General features: G+C 37.4%; 2 protein-coding genes across 2 annotated transcripts in view; one reads left to right on the top strand and one right to left on the bottom strand.

Moving 5' to 3' along the window:
* CFAP46 (cilia and flagella associated protein 46) overlaps positions 1-9,258 on the top strand; it is a 72,011-nt gene extending 62,753 nt beyond the window's left edge. Inside the window, exons 51-59 of the mRNA XM_030951178.1 lie at positions 39-115; positions 667-727; positions 818-853; positions 2,007-2,109; positions 3,276-3,388; positions 5,540-5,621; positions 7,550-7,686; positions 8,209-8,295; positions 9,082-9,258. Coding sequence (XP_030807038.1) covers positions 39-115; positions 667-727; positions 818-853; positions 2,007-2,109; positions 3,276-3,388; positions 5,540-5,621; positions 7,550-7,686; positions 8,209-8,295; positions 9,082-9,209 — 824 coding nt within the window. The 3' untranslated portion in view covers positions 9,210-9,258. The remainder of the gene's footprint in view (positions 1-38; positions 116-666; positions 728-817; positions 854-2,006; positions 2,110-3,275; positions 3,389-5,539; positions 5,622-7,549; positions 7,687-8,208; positions 8,296-9,081) is intronic.
* Positions 9,259-19,506: 10,248 nt separating this feature from the next.
* On the bottom strand, positions 19,507-26,181 carry LOC115905213 (opsin-VA-like). Its single transcript, XM_030951344.1, has 5 exons — positions 25,941-26,181; positions 24,085-24,295; positions 23,363-23,480; positions 20,844-21,083; positions 19,507-19,737 (listed from the first exon to the last, which is right to left on the bottom strand). The coding sequence occupies exons 1-5, from the start codon at positions 26,155-26,157 to the stop codon at positions 19,507-19,509; spliced, it is 1,017 nt and encodes a 338-aa protein (XP_030807204.1). The 5' UTR covers positions 26,158-26,181.
* Between the last annotated feature and the right edge of the window lie 471 nt (positions 26,182-26,652).

Genomic DNA, 26,652 nt, shown 5'->3' with positions numbered 1-26,652 from the left:
CTGCCCATACATTAATTTTTTTCTTTTCATTTTCACAGAAACTGAATTAAAAAAGAAAGTTGAAACATCTAAAGGAAAAAACACAAAAGCTCCTCAGAAAAAGAATGTCCAAATGGTGAACTTTCCACATTTTTTGTAAATAACCAGAGAACTTGCATAGAAAAGTGTGAAAGTGGGTTGCATAAAAGCTCATTATGTGTGCTAGAATTCTGAAGTGGAGTGAATGTCTCATAAGTCCGTAAGAATCCTGCTTCCTGTTGATTTTGCAAGGAGTTTTTCTTTGAAGAATCACACTTTATAAATGGGACATATTTAATAACCCACAAAGAAAGCTGCGTAAAGTTACTGAAAATAATTTCTGCAACAAAATATTGTATTTAATATAGTTATTGCATATGTTTTTATAAATTTATATTTATATTTGCGTATATATATCTATGTATGTGCCCACACGTGTGTATATATGTGTAATATGTATATGCATTGTAGCTAATGCAGAATAGTTATTAATTTCCACTGATAATTGAATACCATGATGCTTTTAAACCCAGATTCAAAACTCTGTTAATTTTTTGATGTGTCTTTCTCTTAGTTGTTTGACACAAATAATGCAATACTGTTAGTATTTAATTGATACTTTAACATATGTATTATTTTTAATCGTAGGCACCAGTTAATCGTGATCTACCTTCTAATTGCTTACCTGTTGATACACGTAATTTAAAATGTATCCTTTCACAACCTATTGGCTAAGTGTATCAGCTAAATGTCTTCTTTTGTTGTTTGAATACATTGTTTGTGATTAACTGTTTATCAGATATTGTGGACCCCTATAATGAAGGAAGAGAAGCAGGTAATATATATTAAATAATATTTTATTTACGATCTACCCATGGAATTTAGAATTGGTTTTGTACCAAAAAATGAAGTCGTGACATCAAGATGTTGGCAAAAAAGCATTCCTTTTCATCAGAACAGCACAGCTTCTCACCTGTGTATGGTGCATGTGTGAAACAGCACAACTAACAGTTAATGGAGGTTTTTAGCTCCAGAAAGACAGACTGGTTTGGGTTGGAAGGGACCTATAGGCTCATCTCATTCCACCTCTGCCATGGCAGGGACACCTCCCACTGTCCCAGGTGCTCCCAGCCCCAGTGTCCAGCCTGGCCTTGGGCACTGCCAGGGATCCAGGGGCAGCCCCAGCTGCTCTGGGCACCTGTGCCAGGGCTGCCCACCCTGCCAGGGAACAATTCCTTCCTGATATCCAACCTAAACCTGCTATGTTTCAGTGTGAGGCCATTTGCCCTTGTCCTGTCACTGTATGTTCTTGTAATAGTCTTTCTCCATCTCTCTTGTTGGCTCCCTTCAGGTGTTGAAATAGTTACTAACTCTAAACACCATGCAAAAGAAGCCACAGAACAATCAGTATCATAACAGAGTGTGTCTCCATGTGTTTGTAGTTCTCCTTCAGAGCAGACCAATATAAAACACATGTTCTCAATGTCTGACTCTAGAGTGTATCTTTTAACTTTATACTAGTATGAAAATGTAGTCAAAAGGAGAAGATTGTTTATCATTAAATGTGCAATGTCCTTGGAGAGAAGAGGTAATTTTGGAGTCTTGTTTCCTGAAATCAGGACTCTGGAAACTCAGTTTATCCACCCACTTAAGTCCTCTCTGAGCCTCTGCCACAGAACTGTATGAGCAGTACTGGTTTTCAATTCTTTACCTGTTTTCAGGATACCTAAAAGTTTTTCTTTGTGTCCTTAACCCATCTACCAAAGAATCCTTGTTCACTATAAAAGACACCATTCAAATGGACATCTGATTTTATTCTGAATGTTTTAATTTTAGAAGCCAGACTTAGGTTTCAAAAAATATGAAATCTAATGACAACTTAAAACCCCATAAATATGTTAGTGACATTTTAAAGTTATTGAAATTGAGATGGCCCAAAGTAGTTTGTAGTATGTTACATTCATAATGATAAAATTCTGTTGTTACAGAAGCTCTAAGTCCTTCCCAAAAAATTCAGGAAATACTAGAAAAATACCATGACCTATTTACAGTGCAGTGGGAAGGTGTCATTGGCAATATGTGTGCTCCAAGGTATGTAATATTCTATCTGCTTTCTTGTTTTATCCAATTTCTTGTTTAAAATTCTGCCTATTTTCAGAGACTTTGTCCATAAAATAGGGTCATATTTTGCTGAGCTGATAAACACACAGCACACCATTGTTGTTGTGTCAAACACAGATCTAGGTTTGTAGACAGAATATTTTAGGGATCTGAAGTAGAGCACCGCAAAGTGATTTAAGCAGGCTGGTTTTGTCAGAGTTGCTATATATGTAAATAATGTAATTTTGATGGAAAGTCTTCTGGTGCAGTCTTTGATGAATACACATAGGTGAGCAGAAGTGTAATTTCTGGCTTTGGTCATATTTGTTTGCAAATCCGAGTCGTAAAACCATAGCATCTCCATACATGTTCAGCCAACTGCAAATGGGAGCGCAGATTTCAGAAGCAGAGCAGTTTCCAAATTCAAACATTGATCATGAAGCTACTACCATTCTATCGAGTCTACTCATAAACACACTTTGTTCTTTATAGAAATAGTTTACTTTTAAGATCATAGCCATGGGGAATAAAAGGGACCTCAAGAGGTCAAACAGTGACAATCCCTATGAGACAACATGGCCATCACTGGACCTTCCTTCCTAACTGCTAGTTCAGCAGTCAGTCCTTTGGAATTTTACCTCTGAGTAGGTACTCTACTATTTTTTCATAAAAATTGCAAAGATCATTATTACCAAATTGCAGTTTTTGCTGCCAGCTGGCCTGATTACCCACATCTCTTTTTAAAAACCAATTGCTCATGTCCTGGTGGGTATACACATGACTACTCCCTTTGAATGTTAGACAAAGACTCTGTTTTAAAGCTGTACCGTACATACAGTGATGATTTTTTTAAATTTTATTTTTTTGATGGAGAGGCTGGTATTTATCTAAAAATACGCTATGCCTCTTGCACACTATGAGATGTTACTGAGTCATCATTTTAATACAAGAGCATAGTATTAATAATTCATATGAGTTATACTTCTCATGGAATTCTGCAGCCATGTTTATCTTCTTGCTTTGCATGCTGACTCTTGTTATAATTATTCCTGCAGTAAATTACACCGAACTGTTTGCTATGGATAATTTCTAAAAAGTAAGCTTGTAAAAGAGTAACATGAAAGTAACTTACTTTCTTCCTTCTTCTTTCCTTTCAGCCAAGCTGAATGGGAGCAGCTGCTGACAAACTGTAGCGCATTTCTGTTCTATGGGATGGAGAGATTCATGTCTCATGTGTTGCTTGATTGGTTGGTTGCTATGAACATCCCAAGTAAGATAAGCAAATTGAGAAATATATTTAAGTACACCAACTTTTAGTCCTTGATGTGTCCCATTGTATCATTATCACAATACCGATGTTGGCAATTAAGGGCTTTTTTCTAGATCCAGGGTTTTTAGTCAGAAAACCTTTGTATTATGTAGGTTTTACTCTGTTGCACAGCTTTCTTGTAAATCCTCACAAATAAGCTTAGTCCTTCTTCCTTTCCATGCATTGGAATTTCGTAGGTTTCAAAAATTAAGTCAATATCTAATGGTTTTCTCAGTAAACCATTTCATTTTCTTTGGAATTTAGTATTTGGTTGCAAGATATTTTTTAATAGTAAGAACAACCTCTACAGTGCCACTTCAAGTGCCAAAATTCGTAAGTCTCTGCTGAGGCAAGCAACAATTGTCCATCAGGGCTAGGTTAATGCTGAAGGATTACTCTGGTATTACAGAGCATTTGTAGACTCTGTAAAGTCTCTGTACCCTCTGTAGAGTCTATTTTTTCTCTGTTTCTTCACAACTAATTAGTCCTTCTATTGTGGCATAAGGCTTAGATTCAGGACTGCTTTTTCAGATTAACAATCTTCATTCCTCCTGTTTTCCTTGCACGTCTGGAAGAAGCTTGATTTCAGAGTTGTGCAGAATTTGTCAGGGTAGCTGTGTTGTGTTGACATGTGAAAGTGAGGACAGTACACATCAGATTGTGAAGCCCTGTAGAGCAACAGAAAGCTTCTTTATAAAGCTTTGATTTTAAAAGTGATTTTAATATCTATGTGTAAATATTACAAGAAATAAGAAAATATGTTTTCTCTATATTCATGGATCATGTCTGAAGATGGTGTTTCAGATGTCCATAGACCAGATATTTAGAGGTCTGGCAACTTTTGGAAAGTTGTTAAACCTTGCCCTTTTTCCTGCTCTTAAAATATGCCAGGATTAATTCTGTCTGACATTTCTGAAAGCTCTAACCTAGACCAAATATTATGTAGTATTTGGTTTGGTCATTTACATGATGAAATAAAATAAATAATTGCGAAATCTGAGCATGAGCTCAGGCTTACAAAGAGAATGCAGTGGTTTAGCAAATCCTGAATGCAAGATTATGATACAAATTAACCTTGCTTTATGTGGAGTGTAATTTGGGAGAGTCTAGTGGGAGATCTTATACTTCAGGGAAAATAATCAATTAATCATTAATAAGTTAAGGTATGGCTGTTTAAGGGGCAGAGTTACAGAGCAGACTCAAGAGATGGATCACAAATTAAGCAACGTACCCTTGCTAGTGTTGAAAAACCCCCAAAGTCTGTATAGGGATAGCTATACAGGAGGGTCATGTGCAAGCTGTGTGAAATAATTTCCCACTCTACGTAGTATTCCAAAGGTCTCAGCAGGAGAAAAATATCAACCACATAGAGTAAGTTACTGCTAGAGAACACTAGGAGTGGTCAAAAGGCCGTACCACAGCTTTTGTGCTTAGTTTTATTAATAAATATGTATGCATTGATATGTTCATATGCATTTAAAGTATGCTTTCAGAGGGAAGATTGACATATTGAGAGGAGATGTGATAGAAGTTTTAAGTGTGTCAAAGACTTTCCAGGCAGAGAAGTAATTTACTTCTCATCTGCTTGAGATAGGAGAATAAATAACAGATTTAAGCTACAGCAAAGCAAACAGTAGACAAAACCTTTTAATTCTGAGAGGATTCTTAGTTGTTTTACTTTACTGAGACTTTTAAGGAAAATAAGGTATGTTAGGGACGTAACTTAGTTGTACGTTGTGGAGAGGAGCTGTGGTACAAAAAAATTTCAATACCTGCATACCAGAAACGTCCAAGGGTTTATAACTACAGTTGGGTCATACAGGTCATTGGCTGTAATAGGATGGTATGTGGTCTTCATTACCAATCATGCTAATGTGGCATAGGGGAAAAAATCCTGCAAAACACTATGGAAAAGTGTAGCAAAATTACACGAAATAATACTAGGATGACTATTAGTGTACTTTTACATAGTACTTGACAATTGCAGCTGAAATATGTAGTGGTTTAGACTGTGTTCAAGAAAGTAATTAACTTACAAAAGGTCTGATTTACTTTAATTATTATGCTGGGCATTATTATCAGTGTAAACACCATTGCTATATTTTTTTCCAGAATGCCGTTTGGTGATTCTTCTGGATCTGGTAAGATCACAGCAAAGTTTCCGAAGAATTGCAAACTCTGATCTCCACAAAAGGTAGGTAGAGTCAGTTTCAGTAAAGTCCACAATAAAGTAGATTATTTCAAAGAAAAGTTAAAATTTTGAGTTATGAACATTATCCTTCTGCAAGAAAAAGAGCTTCTTTATAGGACTAAATAGGATGAAAGCTCTGTTAGAAGGCAATTACAGGAAAATATGACACAGAAACCTTGCTATATTACACGTACCTCACAAGTCTGAGAACAAGATTCCCAAAATGTTCTAATAGAATATATAAAATTTTCCTTTGACAGATAAACTGCTGTGAGTCCCTCTGAGGGTTCGTACATGGAACAATCAGACATGTATTACATGTGCTACATGTATGACATGTAATACATTAAAAATCAGATTTTTATTTAAACAAATTATTATAGCATGTAAAATAACCTGTTCAGAATTTTTTGTATTAATTGCACCTTTTTTTTAATCTTTAAAAGCATTTCATTATTATAATTGCTTTTAAGTTGGCAGGTTTTACATTCTTTCATTGCATGTCCATTATGAATTCTCGACAGATGCCAATGTGTCCTAATTCTGTTCATTAATTATTTAGACCATGCTGAATTTTCAGATAACCTGATCATACTCTTGAGGGATGAGATGCCTTGCAGAGGGGCGTAGATAGATTGGAGCATTGGGCAATCAACAGTGACATGAAATTTAGCAGGAGCAAATGACAGACTCTTCACTGGTGACAAAGTAATGCTGGACACAAGTGTAAGCCTGGAGAGGGGCAGCCAGAGTGCAGCCCTGCAGAAAGGCACTTGAGGCTGAGCCAGCACTGTGCCTGGGCAGCAAGTGAGCAAAGGACATCCTGGGGACATAAATATCTCTTGACTTTTCTAATTATTCATTCCATGAAGAAGAAATAGAAAAAAAATTGTCAAAAAATATACTGTTTAATTAGTGCAACAATGCATAAATTAAATCTAGTTATATGTAAAATAGGTTATATACATATCTACATATGTAAATATGCAGATGTCTGAGTGTATAAACAAACTCCTGGTATTTTTTGATATCCTTTTTTATCCCAAACAGCCATTTGCTAAAGTAAGCCAAAACACAATTCCTTAAGCTAGTTTTTCAAACTCAAAAATTTTGAAATCTCAATTAAACAGTTTAGTGAATTTATCAATAAGTTACATGTTTAAGTCCAAAAGCTTCCTGAAAATTTAGAATAACATTTTTTTAAAAAATGAGTCACATAAACTCCATAGCCAATCAGATAGCATCACCCCAAAAGATTACTGAAAACTTTCATTATCATGTTTTGATAAAGTTACTATAAAAAGCAAGTCCAAATAAAACCAGAATGCAACATTCTATTTACTGCAGTTTCAACCTTAGAGTATCACTCCCCTTTTATCACTAAAATAATTTTGCCGAAGATGCCGAAATATTTGGCAGTAAAAACTCAAATCCCACATTGCACATGATTTGCTTTTAAGCCTCCGAATCAACACCATACTTACAACAAAGAACAAGGTTTCAGTTCCTGCAATATTTTATGTCTAAACATGTCTTTTCACATCTGAGTCTCAATTTTTTGACTGTCTTATAAGAGGTATTCTGCAGTGTTTTGTAAAGGTTAGGGTCATACCACTCCATTCAGATTTCCAGAAATGTCCAGAACTACAGTAATATGACAAGAGAGTAAATCCCATAGTAAAATTGCAACATGAAAAAATGTTGAGAGAAGGTTACCTGAATTCATTGTATTAAATTCAAAGTGCTATATGAGTGTTGGAAAACACTTGATGATCAGCATACAAGAAAATATACTCTGACATTCTTTCTCCTTCTATCAAAAAACATTGTATATTTAGTCATATTTTTATATACTATGCATTTTATATATTATGTATTTAATAATATATGTTTTTATATATTATTGATCTCATAATTCTGATCTTCTTTAGTTGTCTACGTATTGCTCTAGAGAGACCAACAGAGACAGCAATGCTTCTAAGCCTTACAGGTGTTGGTTCTATAGTAGCCACGCAGTGGTACACAAACTTGGAGGAGAATGCAGAAAGGCTGGAGACCTTGTTTGAGAGTGAGTGTTTGTGTTTGCCTTAGCTGGTGCGTGTATTGCTCCAGACCCTCGTGTGTGTGTGCTCAGGGACTGTGGTATCTGCCTGTCTCCTGTCTCTTCTTTCTTTGCTCCTTACCAGACTCTGCCTGCAGTTTCTATAGGAGGTGAACCGCAGGCAGGAGCCACCATGTGGTTGACAGGTTGATCTTTCACACAGAATAACCTACTTAAAACAGATTTGGTGGGGTGTTTGTTTATGGTCATATGGTAAGAATAGGATTTATATGGGGAGAAGCACTGCCCCAGGACATGGCCATCTGTAGTTACATAAACTATGGGGAAAAAATCCCCTGGATATAACTTATATTTGCACAGATACGTTGCTTAAATCTGTAAGGATACCCTGTTTCATTGTGTTTTAAATGAAAAACCATTTCATGGTTTTGACCATTTCAGGGTGAAAGCACCAGACTGTATGGTTGATATTTTCTTGTTTTTCAAAACTTTCATTAAAAACTCACAGAAACTAACATTTCTTTCCAGATTTGCTAAGCTTTGGTAGAACGACTGGGCAGACAATTCATGTTCTTCAGAAAAGTAGAAGTCACAGGAAAAGGCATTCCATGAAAAGTAAGAATTAAAAGGCTTAGTATAAAAGACTGGCTATAAACACTAACTAGAACCTTTAGATAGGTTGTTCACAGGTGTAAGTGAAACCTTACAGATGAGCTATTACAATTTTCTCTGAAACTTCTTAAAAGAGCTGGGAGTCAGAAGAGCACTGATACAATATCATAATTGGAGTAGCCATATTTTATATAAATAAAATTCTGGGGAGGCTTTGACATAGCTGACTAAAGGCTAAAATTTTTTCTCCACTGAACAAATAAGGTCGTGTTACTAACAAGGTAAATCAGAAGCACAACATAGACAATATAAATGGTATGGGATTATAAACTGCAAAAAGATCAGTAGGATCTCCAGTGATTTTAGACAGTCTGCATTGTACAGGGCATACTACACATAAGAAATATCTGGCATCTTGTTGGAGAGAGGAGAAGAATTTCTGAGTAAAACAATTTCTAATATACTGTCTATAAAATTGTACTGCTATTTTTCAATGTACAGGACTTACCTTTTAAAATAAGGTTTAATAAAATTAATTTTATTTATAGCTTGAACTGTCATAGAATTGAAGAAAGAACTCAGATCAGAAATATTTCCTAGTTTTCTGTTTTTCAGAAAATGCTTCTTCAATATAGTGGCAGTTGTTAATATTTTTAAAATAATGTTAAAGAACCATAAGTATTAATCAAAGAGAAGATGTGTTAAATTATAGTATTTACAGCATTCTTATATTTAGTCATAGTCGGAAATAACAATGGTTTTTAATACATTTTATATATCTGGAAGCAGATTCTCACAGCTGTCCTGGAGACAAAATAGAAGAGCAGATTCTTTGCAGTTCCTCAGATCCTCCTGCAAGTCATCCATCATGTTTTAATTGTGTGCTCTATGGTTTACCCAACATAGTTCTGATGTAATTTGTGTCAATATTTTCATACTGATCTAAGGAGAGGTGAGATTAAGAAAATGTGCATATTGCTGTTTCAGATGTAAACAGTTTGATATTAGCATGTCAGAAAAATAGCATATATAGCTCAGAAATTTCAATTGGTGCTCTAAGGTTTTTTTATCTTAGTGAATCCTTTAAAAATTTGGTACATACCAACATATTTTAAAGAAAAGTGGGCTTGATGCATGAATGGAATTGGAATCTATCAATGTCAGTGCTTCCATTTGGAAAAACATTTCCTTGATGTATTTTATTTTCGCATGGACAATTCATCAGAAACATAGCTAGAAAATTTACCAAGTGACCTTATTCTGAATGAACTGATCTTTTTATGTGGAAGTAGTTGTACTTTAATTAGAAAACAAATTAGTCTTAAATAAAATGGTTAATAATTTTTGCTTTCTTTATTTTCCTGTGTTTTTCTTTAATAACATTCCCAACATAATTCCTTCCCAATCTCCCATCCATCCCTGCCCTCTGGCACTGGGAGCCATTCCCTGTCTGCTGTCCCTCCATCCTTGTCCCCAGTCCCTCTGCAGCTCTCCTGGAGCCCCTTCAGGCCCTGCAGGGGCTCTGAGCTCTCCCTGAGCTGCTCCTCTCCAGGTGAGCACCCCCAGGTGTCCCAGCCTATCCCAGAGCACAGGGGCTCCAGCCCTCAGAGCAGCTCTAGGGCCTCCTCTGGACTCGCTCTTATACTGGGGACTCTTGAGCTAGATGCAGTTCTCCATCTGGACTTTCACAAGAGTGAGAAATTATTTTTATTATATTAATCAGTCAATTGTTTTAATAAAATAAATTTATTAAATTAAAATATTTTAAAATTTAAAATACTTATCTGATTTTTAAAAAGAATTCTAAGGTATTCATTTATTTGACTATGAGCTCTTAATTTTTACAATATTATATAGTGTTCAGCAACCTGGAGGAGAAAAATCCTACCAACTAATGACCCAGAAATAAATTACAGTAGATACACCTTAGGACGTATGAGTTCTCTTGTCGAATGACATTGGCACAAGCCCAAACAACAAGAATAAGAGCTTCTGAAAATATTTCATCTACGTGGCACTACATCATTCCTATGCACTGTATTCATTCATACAAGAAATATTAAGCAGTTAGTGCTATTCCATGTATCAAGGGCTTTAAAATAACTTTCTGAATTATGTCTCAGCAACATAACAAATCACACTATCAATTAGCTTTTGTAACAGAAATGACATTTCATAATATATTTTAGCATGAAAAGAATTGGTCAGCTAAAATTTATGTAATCCGAAAAATGTGAGGAAGAAAAAAATCATGGTGAATTTATTGATGATATTCTAGGACAAGAACATCATTTGAGTTGTACATAGCTGTCCAAGAAAAGTGTGTGGTTCTGAATAGTCTGCCGTAAAAAGCTGCAGCAAGTTTACTACAAAATGATAAAACAAACAAAAATAAGAGAATCTCTGTCCTTAGTCCCTGGTTTAACCTCTTTAAAATTATACTTCCTTAAGCAGTCATTCAAGGATTTCATGCCACATGTGCATCCCTCTCTCCAGAGCTGCCGTGGCTGGTCCTGCCAGCAAGGCTGCTGTCCCTGCTTTGCAAAGGGATGCAGTGGAGCAGACTCCAAAACAGAGCAGCGGCGGCTGCAGGTGTTCATAGGCGGGGAAATTAGAGCAGATTTGAGTGTGGTGTACAGATCATTCCCATAATTATTTAAGACCATTCATCTTGAGTTTGAACACTAATTTTGTGATTTTACAACCTTCTAAGCCTTCTAGCCTGTGCTTTGGCACCGTCTGATCTGGAAGCTCTCCCAAAATAGGGTATCAGAGGGAACTCAACCATCCTATGTGAGTATAAATCCTTTCTTCTCTTGCATGTGGATGAAAGACCAGCTCATCACTGTGAAGTCACCAGGAAGTCTCTCATCCCTTAAAGTCCTTTTTGGGTATTAACTCAGGTCTCCAAATGCAGTGTCTTCATGTGGATACAGTGACAGATAGTTATCAGCATGGGTTTTAAGGATTTGGTCAAGTTAAAATTGAAGGCATGCCTATGTGCCCTGAAATATTTACTGGTTGGTGGAAGACCCAGATTGGTACTCAGGTGATAAATTGATGGAATACTTCTCAGCCAGTGATAGAAGAGCATGTGGGATCTTTCATGAACATGATAGTAGCATTTTCAAAAGTAGCAGGCCCAACAATCTTCACTTCAGAATAAGAGAGGAAATGTATTTAATATATTGCAGCTTTCCAGATGGTTACTTAAGGCTTATGGTTACTTACAACTTACTTAAGAGGAACAATTTTAGATCTCTTAATATTATTTTTATAAAAATGCAGTATGGAATGTTAACAATATTGCTGGTGGATAAAATGTCTGTACTAATATTCCCTGAAAGATGAATCTTGATACCTATTATATGTATGTTTACTTTTAAATGTACTAAAATAAGCATTGTAAATGCAATTGTCTATCTATGAAGAAATGTTTTCTTCCTCTGCCAAAAGAGTGCTCAAAGTCAGTGCTGAGTTCAAACAGTTGAAGCCAACAAGATAAAGACCTCTTTCAGAAGTAAATGCCAATATATTGGGCTAGGAAGGTATAAGAAATTAAAAGGGTGTTTTGTGACAGTGTCCATTACTATGGGAAATATTTAGGAATATTTAGGTTTCTTTGTCACTAAATAACTTCTGTGATTTCTTTTCCCTTTGTTTCATAAAATGCTTCAGCCTCACACATGATGGCAGAAGAGGGTGAAAACTGTCAAGATTAAATTGAAAGTGAGTCAGTACTGAGCTTGAGTAAAGCACCCTTTCCAGTAACTGAATGTTCATGACTTGTCGCTGTTGTTAATAGTCTCATACTTGACATTTAGCACTTGAAATTGTTAGAAGAAACTAGATGTTTACAAAGATGTACAGCTTTACCAGAAATCAGGGCTGCGCTAATTAGGATTTGTGTTTATTTCCTGAAAAGGCATCTAAAATATTTTTTATAGTGTTCTGGCTTTTGTGATGACTTAATTTTCTTAAAGAAATTGAAGTTAATGTTATAAGTTTCTTAGCAAGGTGGGTGGTTAAGACTTCTGGACCTACCATAACCATAGTCAACAATTTCACAATTCCAAGTTGACATAACTTTTCTGTGCTATAGGTACACTGAGATAAGCTGCAGATAACCATAGTGAAGTAAACTGAAGAATCAGATTCATTTTTGTCTAAAATTATTTTTAATTTTGAGTGGGTTTTTTCTTAATTTTGCCCAAGTATGTCAATTGTGAAAGAAGTTCAAGGAGAGGTTCAGAAATCAAAGAAAAAAACCAAAACAAACCTGAGTTTTTCAGAAGTGCAGATGGTAATATCCCTTGACAATCATAAACTGTGTGAAAATATTATGTAATACATGTGTTTTATCTGACTGGATACCAGGTAGTAGATCAAATCTATATCATAGCAACAGTGTCCACACTGCTCTTCTCTTCTTTTTGATGCCAAAATTTTAAGAAAGAGATCAGTGTTCCCAATGTGTTTTGATTAGTAGAATGAAGACATGGTCGTAATCCATCAGTAAGGGAGAGCAGTTTCATATTGTAGGACAGAAGTGTTCATTTGGAAAACTGCAGGCAATGGCTTGAGAACAGCCTCTTAAGTACAAAGTGGGTTTGATGAGAGAACAGTGACACTGGAATTACAGTTAAGACCTGTAATCTGCAAGATCCTGGAAGAAGAATGTAGGGAAACAAGTTTGTGATGAAAACATTTAATCTACTCAGAGCAGTCATCCTGACCTTCATTCTGGTGGTAATGAGCTTGTCTGCTGGAGTTGTCAGCATTGTAGAAGCAGCCAGAACAGTCTGTTCTCCCACTGATGTGTATTAATTGCCTGTCAATACACCAGTGGAGAGAATTAACTAAGATTTCCTGATGGAACAAAGAATGGGTTTCAGAAATATTTGCAGTTCTGTCATGTCCTCAGAATTTATATGAGCCTGTAACTCGAAGGAGGTTACAGAGTAGAAACTGAGTATGGAGTACACTGTAGCTGAGGTATGTAGATGACCATTTGTACTTTGGTTAAACCTGACAGTGAGGCAGCAGCTAAATTGCATAGGTCACTATGCATGGTACTGACATAGAGTTCCTACCTTGTCATTCTGCATCTGAGCCTCTCTGGGCCATTATTTTTTTCTGATTATTAGTAAGTAATCCTGTCACTGTCAATAAAAACACAGGTGCATGCTTTCTCCTGCACTGCTGCTCAAGAAGCTCAGATACCCATGGATACAGAGGTGCAGGCATAGAGTGGGAACAGACTTCTTCAGCTGAGGCAGACTTCACCATGGAGATACACTGCCAGTATGCTTTTCTTATGGTGTGTCTGCTGTAGCAAAATATCACTGACATAACTGCCTTCTGAATTTTTATCATATATGGAACAGAAGCTGTTTCCAGCTTTTAAGTTATAACAGCATAACTTTAGCTTTTCTTCACATGTTATCTGTGTGGGCACCAGGTAATGGAGACGTATTTCATCTGTAAGGATTTGTCCCTTGCCCCTCCCTGATAGGCCCACATGTGCAACTGGATGCACAGTTTGTGTATGCAGAAAAAGTCCACACACAGTCCTAGTGGCCACCGGAATGGCACAGAAGCCAACACTGAGACATTTGTAACAAGGTATTGCTATACACGGTTGTCTTCCTGACACAAAAGCATATAATAAACTTTCTGGTCCAGCAGAAACAGAATTTAAGCACTACTATTCCCGTAAGCAAAGGAAATGTTCATTTTGCTCCTTTGGTATAGTCACATCTGCGCCCTTGGGCAGTATCTATGTTTGCACCAGCACACTGGCTTCTGTGCTCGTTTTATAGGTTTCAGTTTTTTCTCCTCTAACAGAGTTCACTGGTATTTCTCCTGAATGACACTGACTTTTATTTCATCTGAAAATACCTATTTAGCATTTTTTGGTTATTAGTATTGCAAGATGGCATTAGAATCTGAAGTGGGATCCACGTTGAAATAAATTTGCACTGGAATTCCACAAACCCTTCTGCTTCTTCATGAGTGTGATTCAAGGGACATGGCCTACATCTGTACTCAATCAAACAGGGCTGTGTTGGCCAATGTAATCTAATTGTTTGACATTTTTATAGTAATTCATTGAGACTAAAGAGAGATGACTACATTAATATCTTGATGCAGCTAGATAATAGTTGAGATAAAGCTGGTGTGCCAAATTGCTGAAAGGCCCTTAAATTCTCTTACAGATTTTTAACTATTTGTGACATAGAAAAGGAAAGAGACTTCGATATAATGTAATAAAGAGAAAAAATAGTACAATCTATAATACTAAGTATTATAATAAAGAACATTATCATAAATTTTCTAGGAATCTTCTCTTCACCAATCATTTAAAATTATATTTCTTAATAATTGAGATGAGAATTATTGTTAATGTTCATGACTCTGTTTTCTTGGATAATCAGTTTCACTGAGGTCATAATTAAACAGAAATGTTCTAGCCATATAATATGTATATTATTCCTCTAGCTAGACTGTGAAAAAATATGTCAAATATATCTGCCCTGTGTATATCTGTGGGAACACTCAGGCTGGAATGATGGTGGAGGAACATCATGGACACTCTAAACATAGGCGAATGCTGAGCCTGCTTAAGCTTAGACCTCATCTCACTGTCAAACCCTTCTCTCCTTTGCAAGTGCATTTGTTGTGGGAAGGAGTCTCCTCTGAGTGGGATTTCACATCTGCAGGTAAGAGCAACCAGAAGGAGAATATTAGAAGTGTTTTATTTTGGAGGTGTTGCTCTGAACGCAGTAAAGAAATGAATGGAAGATAAAGCAGAAAACAAAAACAAAAACAAACAAAAACAAAAAAAAAGGCAGGAATTAATATTTCATCCAAAATCAAAAATAGAGAGAAATGTGTTTCTCAAACTTGGTTTGATTGATAGTTGCATTTTTGCTTTCAGAGCCCTCAGCAATAAAGGTTCAGTGTGGGTAAAGGCAAGGTCTTATCACTCAAAAGTGAAAGAAACTCAGATATGTGGGTAAGTGCATTTTTACCAAAAAACAAGGCAAAAATATTTGCAGAAGGAGCAATTATAATAGCTTTATAATGTTACATTAATTTATCTGTTTATAATGTGATACAAATAGATGATTTAGAAGCTAATCTTCATCCAGCCTATGATGGAATAATCTGGTTTATGGTGAACTTCTGGTAGAGTTGATCTTCAGTAACAATCTCCGCCCCTCTCCATGCCATTGAACTTTGAACAAGAACTCCTCCAGCAGTGCTCTGCAGTACATGTGGTTTTAGGAGAAACAAAATCTGTATGTTAAGACATTTGTATCTTCAAAAAGCGGTAAGGAATCCCCAGAGAAGCTGTGCTGTTTGTTGTCAAAGCAAGAACATGAACATTTTGTAAAGTGCACCAACAGTACATTCAGTGCCTAAGCTTTCACCATCATACCTGCAAGTGGGTGATGAGGTGAGCTATCTTACGACCTTTTAAAATGTATCCTTTCTTTAAATTTGAGGCTATGAAAAATAACTTGGACAATGTACTTTCAAACCTCAGTATTTTATCTCTTACTGAAATGATTTTTGAAAACTATTTTGAATACTTTCCCCCATGCCCAAATCCACTTGTTTTTTCAGGGTTTTTTCTCAAGAATATACAACTTTGAGATCAGATTTGTGTGTTAGTTTTTCCACGAGAAAGAGCTGACACAACTATAAATGAAGAGTAGCTCTGGTGAGCCACAGCAGAAGACATGGAAATGAGGAGATAGTGATTTCAGACAGAGCCTGAGCAGAGTTTAAACAGAGGCCTCAGCTCTACAGGCCTTTTCATTAGCTTGAGTGACCACTCCATACCCTGTGCACACGCCGTGATGTCAGGATACACTTGCCTTAAAAATGCACCTGTATGGGCTCATTCCTAGTGAGAGAGAACCACGGTGTGCCAACTAGAAAATCCAGCATTGTGCAGGCACATGATGGGTAACTCTGTTCACTTGGACGTATTATAAAGATGTCAAGAACAAGGTTGGAATACTTCCTCCTGGGTCATGACCATGTCATGACCTAAAAGCATTAATTTCATGCTGAAACATGAGATGTCCAGCACCAGAAGGCTCCTAAGATTGCTGTTATCTTTTCCATAATTTCTGGTTTTCACTCAGTGAATAATTTAGCTAGACTTCAGTGTCAGTGCCTTTCTTACTGTTATCCCAAAGGAACCAACATGACCTCATAACACTATAGTAACTCTTATGGCAACCATCAAATGATATTAAAAAACAAACAAACAAAAAACCAAAAACTATTTCCATTACAAACAAGTAGATTGATGAAGTATTGCTGACATTTTAAAAAAACCCACAAAGCAATTATCCCCCTATACCATGGAAGATTTGTTGGAAGGGCAATACCTTTCTCCAGGTTACATCATTAAAATGCAATGATCACAAAGCAGAAAGTGGTGTACTGTTACGTTGCTAGTTTTGCAAACAATAGACAATGCTACAAAATTTTTTAAAGAGTGTGATTTCCAGGCACACTCTTGGTGGCAAAATGAAAATTTAAGGACACAAGATGCTGTTTATTAGCTCCCAAGCAAGGGTAGCAAGCTGACTTTGGCAGTGTTAACATCTTTTATTCATGAAATCTTAAGGTCTTAAAACCATCCATTGCCTAAATTATTTTTTCTATACGGTAAAATGTTCATGTCGTGCTCCTAACACGTACTGCAAAAATGTGTCCCTTTAATCACTGTGCACAACTCTGAACCCCTAGTTTTGTTTGTAGTTCTAAAAATTTTTTTATTATGTTACATTGAAAGAAAACAACCAGCTCCTGGGAGCCCTGTAGTATTTTGCTCACAGGCTGATACTGTTCTGGTTGGCCCACCATGACAATGTGTCAAGGTGTTCACACTTTTTAAAATGTACTTTCTGACCAGTAAGTAGGAAAAAAGGTATTCTCCTCCACCTGAAAAGCATTACTGAAGACATTTTAAGATGAAAATATCAATTGATTCTATTATTCCTTGTTTCTATCAGAGATGGCTACATCTCATAGAGACAGCTTGCTGTTTTCTACTGGTTTCCATACATTTTTACATCATTTCCATGCATTTCTACATTTCTTTTTTCTTTGCGATTACTTAATTTTTGTTGCTTTATTTTGTACTACAGAGCTATACTTTACATATCCTCACCTTCTCCAGAGATAAAATAATTCTGTTGCTTTTAATTAAACACTAGCACTTCTGCCAATTCTGCATGATTTAATATATGTAATACCATTAACTTGTGATTAACCTAGGTCAATATATCCTCGAAAGAGAAAATCTGAGTCTTAAATGCAAGAATTTTCACTTTCAAATCATATCTGGCTGTTTTAACAGGCTAATGAGCACAAAAAGGTGCAGAGAATTAATAACTGAATACCATATTCTTTCTATCTCGCAGTATTTCCAAAACATTTTAAAAAGGCATATACATCTGTTCATTGCTCTGCTACAGATAACACAGGATTAAAGAATATGCCTGTCAGAATAAGGATCAACATTTGTGTTTAAGATTGAGGCCTGCAAAAGTTCAAGCCAAAATTACACTCTAAAAGGCAGTCACCTCATGAAATTTTGTGAGATGAATAGGAAAATTGTACAGTCTTTTGCAGTGAGTTCTCACACGTTCAGCTCATGATTTTATTCATAGACCAACTACTCTCTTTGGCTCTTACCATCCCAAAATGAAATCAGGGCAATAGAATCTGAACATCCTTCTAATCAGAAAACAAAAAAGGATCTGATACTTCCTAACCTCTCCTCCTCTTCTGCAAAGGACACCTTGTAGAAAAGGTCCAAAGTTCTTTTGTAAGATGCAAAACAAAGAGCACGGCTGTCCATGGCTGTGAGTGCTGTGAGGGGCAGGAACAGATGGCCAAGCAGTTCTCCGGGCATGCCAAGGCCAAAGCAGCTCAGGGACATGCTCCCGTGCCTGTCCCTCCACCCCAGCCAGCAGGCAGCTACAGCTCTCCTCACAGGCAGGGGAGTCACACAGAAACCAGGCTCTGCTACACACCAGGGCTTCAGGATATGCTTTGTGCTGGACGTCTGTATTACCTTTACCTGACCCTCCAGCATCTCCAGTTGCTGCAAGAATGGTTCTTGACTTCTAAGTCAGCAAGGTACTGCTCAGGGACTAGCTTTGACCACAGGTATCTCAGGTAGTCCCACTCTTTCAAGGCAATATAGTTTTTCAAACATTAACTTAACAGAAAGCAGGGAAAAAATCTGATAGAAACAAAATTTACTTATTCTGTGTAAAATAATTCTATTTTTTGGAAGTAAAACTGAACCATGGATGATTCATTCCGTATCACATTTCTTTAGCTAAGGCCCGTACAGGGTGGAACTAGTGTAGCTTCTCTATACCATTATGGAACAACATTTGTTCCAGCTGGCATTGTTCTAATGTCTTCCCTAGAAATAATGGCTTTCCATTCTAAAGCATTTAAATAAAGCCAGCCTTTGCCTTTTATCCTAAAATGCATTCAATTAAAGATGGATTTTATAAAGGATTAAAATTCCAATGTGCCTTAGCACAAGCTTAGTTCTTAGCAACATTTCATACAATGATCCCAAACACTTTGTAAAACAGAAGTCTGTCTTTATTACACTCATAACCTGGTTTGGCTTTTCATTTGCAAGTGACATTCCACTAAAGCTAAATATATTGCTGCACTTCATTGTGTGAATTAAATACGAGATGGAATATAGACACGGAAAACTGGCAACCTCCATTCGTTTTCACTGTTTACAAAAGCAGTATTTGTGTTATAGTCTCCTTGCTTCTGAAAGCAGAGGTGTAGTAACAAGTTAATAATTTATTCTGGAACCAGCAGCCCACTTAAAGCAGTGAGGATGTGACTTAAGCAGAAACAGGCACTTAAAGAGTGCAGGGAGAGAGACGCAGCGGTGTGGTGCCACTACCTGCTGCAAGCTGGTTGCAGGTTGGCAAGAGAAATGCAGTGGAGGAAGGGACTCACCTTATGGCTGGATGTTTGACTGCACCCATAGACCAAGCAGCTCTTACAGGCACTGAGGAGCTGGGACCTCAAAAGCTTGTGTCCACAGGAGCACACCGTCCCCAGTGACAACATATCTTTATATTAGGTGATTGTAACAATTAAATACACTGTAGCATTGCATTAATGATCCCATCTCCCACTCTACATGGGACACATTTTGTTTTCTGAAGCTGTCAATGGAGCCAAAGGTTGTTGGCTTCTGTGTTCATCTCCAGTTTTCCTCTTAGAAATGGTGCTATGAACTGCCATGGGGGCCATCTCGCTGCCTCTTCTGTCCTGGGTTAGCACTGCTCTCTCTGAAGTCAGATTCATGTTGGACTCTGCAGTTCCTATGGCACTGCAACTGAACAATTGAATCAGACACTGCCTGAACTAAAAAGGTGAAAAAACAGGAGATCAGTCAAAACACATAAGAAATGTAAATACAATTCTATAAATCAATCTGCATATTAGCTAAAAGTCTTGGAAATTCTCTCATGAATCAGTTGGGAATATAAAGAAATATAAATAAATCTATAAAATAGATTTGCCTATGCCACCACAAAGGACTCTAAACCTAAAAATTAACTGTGTTCTGAAAAGAGCCAATCAATCTAGAAAACAATTTTTCTTTTCTCCTTCTAGGTAATCCTATCTAATGGACATGATTGGTCATTTCTCTAGACTCATGCTTTCATATACTAAATTCCTGGCTGCTCAAAGATGGGTTTTTGTTGTTCTCATCCACAAACAGGGTAAAGTGTAGCACACATCTACATGGTTTGGGAGATCAGAGTGCTGCCCACAGGATGTGGGAAAAGCAATAGCTCTCTCTGCAGGACTGGATAAATAAATTCAACATTTCTTATTCAACAGTCACTTAACTGTTTTCCTTTATTTAATTTATGAGCTTAATGCCACCACTCTCAGTTGCTGCATTCATTGCAGAAATCTGCCCATGTTTATTATCACGCCTGTTGTCACTGTAAGCACACAGCACTCTGGTTCATCCCCATGTCAATTCCTTTTTTCTGCATCCAATCCTCTGCCCTCATTCCAGAGAAAAAAGCTCCCTGTTAAACGGGCATATGCAATGCTTCTCCGTCCGTACATGAACCACAAATGCCTCATTTTCCCAAGACAAAGTCAAGCTTTGAAAATGTACACTCCACCTCAAGATCAACTTAATGATGTTGCATTCTTAAAGAATTATTGAAATATATTGGGACAGTCTTGAGAACATAATTTTCATACAGGAAGCTAACTGATGTTCCCTATGGGCTGATTTTCCTTTATAATATCTAAACCTAATCATTACTAACATTTATATTTTAATGCTCAGAGGTTTACAATCTTCCACCAGATTATTTTTTTTATTCTAAATGCTGGATATTGTAATGCTTGTTAGGTAACACATAGGTACGTAGAAATAATTCATTATAAATCAAGACCAAATAGCAAAATGTGAGTGTTAGAGACACTCTGAGACCATACAGTACCTGTTTGTTCATAAAGACATAAATAATTGGATTATAAACGGTAGCTGTTTTGGAAAAGAAGGCCGGAATTGCTGCCAGACGAGGATCCAGCTCAATGGAGGGATATGCAGTGACTAGGATAGAAAAGGTAGCGTATGGCATCCAGCAGATTAGAAAGGCAATGATCATAAAAACAACCATTCTAGTCACTTGTCTTTCAGGTCTCCTGGTAGTTCCCAGCCTGCCTTGTGCATCTGACACCTTTTAAGAAAAGAGAAAAGATTCTAGAAAAAAAAAACCAAGGTGTCCCACCAGTGACCTTAGTGAGCTGTCCAGGTGCCACGGTAGAAGGAAAGACCTGCTCTTCCCAAGTGCAGCAGGGCAGAGGGACGGGTGCCCAAGTCACTGCTGAGGGACACGAATTACCATCTACCAGCATTAGTAAATTTTCCTTCGCTTTAGTATCTTTATATTTTTATTGTCAAAGTGAAAAAGAAGGACATCATGGTGAGTCATAAGCAGACAGTGAGCTGAATTCAAGCACTTTCTATTCCATGTAGCTTTTGCAGACAGCTGGGTGTCTGGCATGGGTATTACAGACAGCACACTGCTGAGGCTGTGCAACCTCCTCACTGAGGGGCAGATTCACACCAGGGGAGTTTGTCTGGCTCAGTGGTGCTTGATGGCCTCTCCCAGAGGAGCATTTATGATCTAATGATATCTGAATTAAAGTGGGATTGGGGCATTTAGTAGGAATGCACTCCCTCTTTTCCTCAGCGATCACGCAAGAAGCTTAAGCACAGAGGTCCATACAGAAATTAGCTGATGTAAAACAGTGTCTTTCTGGAAACATCCCTGCTTGGTTTCTGATGATTTAGCGAAATAAGGCACTGTTATGAAATGTTATTTTACACAATAAATAATGAATAAGTCTGTTTGGCTCCAGAAAAACCTGATGCCAGGTCTTGCAATATTACATTCTATAAAATAAGATTCGTTTGCATAACATGGCCTTTTAACTTTCTGCAGTAAGGTTAGAACTCTATGGAGACATTTTCCCTAATACTTTTGAACTGCACTCGGAGAATTCAATGTTTGTGCTCAAAGAAGTATAGAAGTACCTCCTAGGAAGGGCAATGTCCTCACCTCTGTAGAAAGTTGCAATTCATGTCAGTTTTTACCAAATATAAATATAACAACAACAGCAACAGCAGCAACAACAATGAATTGTTACAATAACTGCAAGTTATTAGGCATCAAAAAAGGCTGTGTTTGGTACTGATAAGATAGACCCTGCCAATATATGAGATTTCTATAGCATTTTTTAATGTATGCTGTTCTTACACAGAGAATTGCAGTCCCCTGGCAAAGGAGCACAATCTCCTGTATTGCACTTGCAAAGGTTTCATCTTTGTCTCGTATCAGCCTGGTCTTTTTTTTACATATAGCTTTTCCTTTCTCTCTAAATACTGATAAAGAAAAACATACTGGTGCTTTATCTTCCATACAAAGGAATACTGCCATAATAATTTACTTCTATTGTAAATTGCTAATTTGTTATTTTCCCAAAGATTAATTTCTTTCATCAACTTTGATGTTGAAGTGAAAGCTACAATTAGCATTGTAAAGCTGGGGTCACTGGGACTGAGGGCAGATTATTGCACTCAGGAACAAGCCTGCACTGTGACGAGTGTGGAACAAAATGCATGAAGAGGGATGGTTGGGAACATCAAGACACCAGTCCTGGTGCTTGGATCCCTCTCTGTTCACTGTAGTCAGATCTTTGAAATTACCTTAGTTGTGAGATACAATTATATGTCAATTCAGTATAGAGTTACAGAATGCATTGCAGGTACTGGCTTTTCAGAGCTTTGCAGTAAATAGAAAGACCAATATTGTCCCAAAATCTTGTCCCCAAATCCTGGACCAAATAGGAATTTTCCTGTTCTATTGTCTTCTTTGTCACTTTTTGCAGCTTCTCCTTTGGATCAGGTAAACACAACCATTAAAGAAAATTCAAAAGCATTTCTCAAGTCTTTTAAATATTCCTGGACAATCTAATATTTTGTTTATTAAACAGCATTGCATTATTTGCAAAGGCTACATCTTATTTTGAGCATATTATTAAGTAGTAGGCAGCACTCTTAAAATTTACAACTGCAGTCATTTAAAGCAGCATTCTAATTTGCCTGGTTTGAGTTTTATGAAATATCACTGAATGGGAGCACAATTGGGAATAAAGCAGTACTGGATCATTCCATTTATTTATGAGGTAGACATTCTTTCACTTGTATGATGTTTGACTAATGAGATGTACTGATAAGTGATGTGAACTCCACACTTTAAAACATCACTTCTAACCATACCATGAATTTCTGTGTGTAAAGGTAATTATATAACAAGGGATGTAATTGACTATGTTTGCTGCCTGCAAATCTGACCTGCTTATGTCTGATCTTTATGGAAAATCAAACACAGTAATTCCAAACTTTGGCATGCACACACATTTTAAAAGTTTACTTATGGGTGCTTCTTCTTACCTTTTTTAACTTCTGCACCAATTTTCCATAGGATACCAAAATCACCAATAAGGGTATTATAAAACAGGTGATGAAGAACGTAATAATGTATGTACGGTCAGCATAAGCTCCTGAGTACCTGTATAAAATACAAAATACCTTTGTATGTATTACTACTACATGTTCTTATTATTTTCTTGGAATATTAATCTTTCTTTTCAAAGATGTCATTAGTATTTTTGTCAAAAGTTTTTATTCAACATGCCCCTTTGCAGCTCTAGTCATATCCCCAGATGGAGCCCTGGGCCATCTCCCGCCCAGGGGCTTGGAGGGGATCCTACAACTATAGGTACAGTATGAAAGAACTGCGGGGCTGATTACATGGGAAGGGACATGTAGTCCCACATCCTGCTCCAAGTAGAGCCAGCTATGGGATCAGACTAGCTGGCTCAGAGCTTTGTCCAGTCTTCTGAAAAAAAATCTATCTCTTTGTCCTTTGACTCCTGACAAAAAGAATAAGGTCTAGAGTGATTATTTTCATTAGAGATGGAGGCTACACCCTTTAGAAAATTTTGTTTTAGAAACTGCTCACAGAAAATTTTGAAATTTTGTTACTTTTTTTATATCTGTTTTTTTTTCAGAGATTTACATAATCTTTAACCCTCTCCTTTAAATTCCTGGCCCTGAGGCATCCTGAACTGCAAGTTTCATTTTTTTACCATATTCTGTGAGAGTGGCCTTACCAGTTAGGTTCACAAGTAGTTCCAATCTTACTGGGGGTGTAACTGCTCCAACCAGTTGTTGGTGGAATGGTCCAAATGAAGGAAAAACTCCACACAAAGACAATACCTAGAGCTGCATGCTTCCCCCTCAAGCGCACATTTCTCCGAGGGCGGCAGATCACAATGTACCGCTCAAAAGCCAGCAGAGCAAGAGACCAGAGAGCTACAATGCCTGCAGCAAGAGAACACAGTCAGCATCATTTTGGGTGGATCCCTGAACAGCAAACACCATCCCAAATTACAGAATCCCTGAACTGTTTATTTTGAAAAGCATCTCTGGAGGTCATCACTCCGCCTCAAGCACTGTCCGCCTAATAGGTTGTTCAGGACCAAGTCCAGCTGGGTTTTGAGTATCTTTGGAGATGAAGACTCTGCAACAATTCTGGGCAACCAGTTACACTCTTTGACTACCCACAACATCAGACACCTCTTCTATCAACACAAGTTATGAAAGGATGAGCAATTCATGTGCATTATTCTAATACTAATGAAGTGAATTTCATGTTTGTCCAGTTTGCCAGTCTACAGTATAAGGGCTACAAAACCAAGCAGCTAATCAGGCCAGTTAAGTGATCAGGACTTGCACTTTTAGTTCTACACTGAAAAGCTGCAAATTATGTGTAGCATCCAAACTAATTAACTAAAATCTTCAAAATATTATCTTTGCAAAAATTATTTCAGGCTATCAGAAAACTCAAACCTGCAGACAGGTGCCCACAACATCAAATTATCAATTTAGGCACATATTACCTGGTGGGACACCAAGATCTTGAAATAGCCTGATCTTTCTCCATAGGACAGAGCTTACACGCCACAAACTGATGTAGAAGCATTGTCCCTCAGTGACATTCCCTCTGTCTAGCTTAAACAGGCAGAGAGCAGTTGTGGGACTCCTTTTCAGGCTGAGGATCAGCACTGTGTGATTTAGAGCAGGGACAAGCATTACTGGCTGTCTCCATGCAGCTTCAGAGTCAGGGACAGGACACAGGAATGAGTGTCTGTCTCAAGTGAGTAGATGCCCGTTCTAAACTAATATCCTGTTTACTCTGCAGAGGTGTATTTACACGGGGTACTGTGTGGTGAGGATTTTTCCTCTTAGAGTACTTCTAATATTTTTTTGTAGTAAGTGAACAAAGCCATGAAAAAAAATCACAAAAAGAGGTTGGTGTGCAGACTGACTGTTACAGGTGTGTCCCTGCTCCTCAGAGCCCCTGGAGGACAGAGAACACAAGATGTTCTGTGCCCTGAGATTTTCCACAGTTTATGGGCAGCCACTAACTCTTTTTCTCTCTCTCTTATTTATCCATATATGCACACACCTAAATACAAATATTGAAAATAGCTATACATAAGGACTTTTTTCCTGAAATTGTTTTACCATAAGCCCCACAACACTGTTATTCTATTGGAAAGCTTTTCCTCATTCTGTGAAACATATTCAATGATCACTACACATGCAACAGGCCATGTATATGACAGGGATAGAGAGATATATTTTTCACTCTCCACTACAAAATACATGTAACAGGGGAAAATATCAGTGAATTCAAAGGCATGCAATGTCAGTGACTTGGGAAGCTACAGTAGAATACATTGAAGGAAGTTGAAAAAGAACATACAACTACAAACAAAATCAAGCTTACCAAAAAATGTGACAGCAAATCCTTCCAACACGCAAGTCCAGTATCCCATAAAAAAATAACCTTTTAGATTTGTTAAAAAGCTGATGGTGCCACCAGTCAGTGAGACCAGGAAATCGGCCACAGACAAATTGACTATAATGTAATTGACAGGTTGTCTCAATTGCTTGAACTTAAAAGTTACCAGGATTACAGCCAGGTTCTCAGCAAGGGACAGGGAGGTCACCAACAACATTACTGCTGCCAGAAGCCTGAATTGCCAGGGCTGGATGGAGTCCAAGGGACGACGGAAGGGATCCCACCTGGCAGGAGCAAAGTAACTGGGCAAGAGCGACCCATTTTCAAATGCTCTGAATGCATCCATTACTTTGTTCAGTAGCAAAAATAATATCATATAATATTAGAGTTTCAAACCTGTAAATAATATTCAGGATTAAAAAGAAATGTTTGCTCTCTCCAACAGAAGTGTGAACAAACTCCCCCTCCTTCTGCTCTCCAATAATAACTGAGGAAAAAATGTTTCAGTTGGAGGAAAGTTTAGTGCTGCAGAGTGAAAGTGGGAAGAGGGATTAGCAAGAATATCTTTTAGAGCAACTTCTGTCCCTCTCTGCCCACTGCCTCTCTCTCACTGCAGCTGTGCCTTTATTAAGATTCCTCCTCCTGCAGCAGCCAGCAGTGCTGAAATGCCCCTCAGCTCAGCCCTACTCCGCTGGGAAAAAAATCAGCGTTTGCTTGGAAGCCTCCCACACTTCCATTGCTTTAAAAAGAAAGGCTACCTGGTGAGAGGGAGTTGACCTTGGTGAGCCAGAGAGCTTACAGGAATTTGGGAAAGCTGACTGTAAGTGCTGAAATCAAAATAATGTGATGTTTGACAGTGTACTGACCCTTT

This window comes from Camarhynchus parvulus, chromosome 6 (assembly GCF_901933205.1).
Source record: "Camarhynchus parvulus chromosome 6, STF_HiC, whole genome shotgun sequence".
Classification (NCBI taxonomy): Eukaryota; Metazoa; Chordata; class Aves; order Passeriformes; family Thraupidae; genus Camarhynchus; species Camarhynchus parvulus.
This window is presented reverse-complemented; position numbering and strand designations above follow the sequence as displayed.

Excerpts from the sequence above, each read along its gene's own strand:
- LOC115905213 (XM_030951344.1), bottom strand. The coding sequence starts at position 26,157 with ATGATATTATTTTTGCTACTGAACAAAGTAATGGATGCATTCAGAGCA. Across the intron at positions 24,296-25,940 it reads GGCTGTAATCCTGGTAACTT|GCATTGTAGCTCTCTGGTCT; the intron begins TTAAGTTCAAGC and ends CTCTTGCTGCAG. Across the intron at positions 19,738-20,843 it reads ATGTCTTTATGAACAAACAG|TTCAGGCAGTGTCTGATTCA; the intron begins GTACTGTATGGT and ends TCACCTTTTTAG.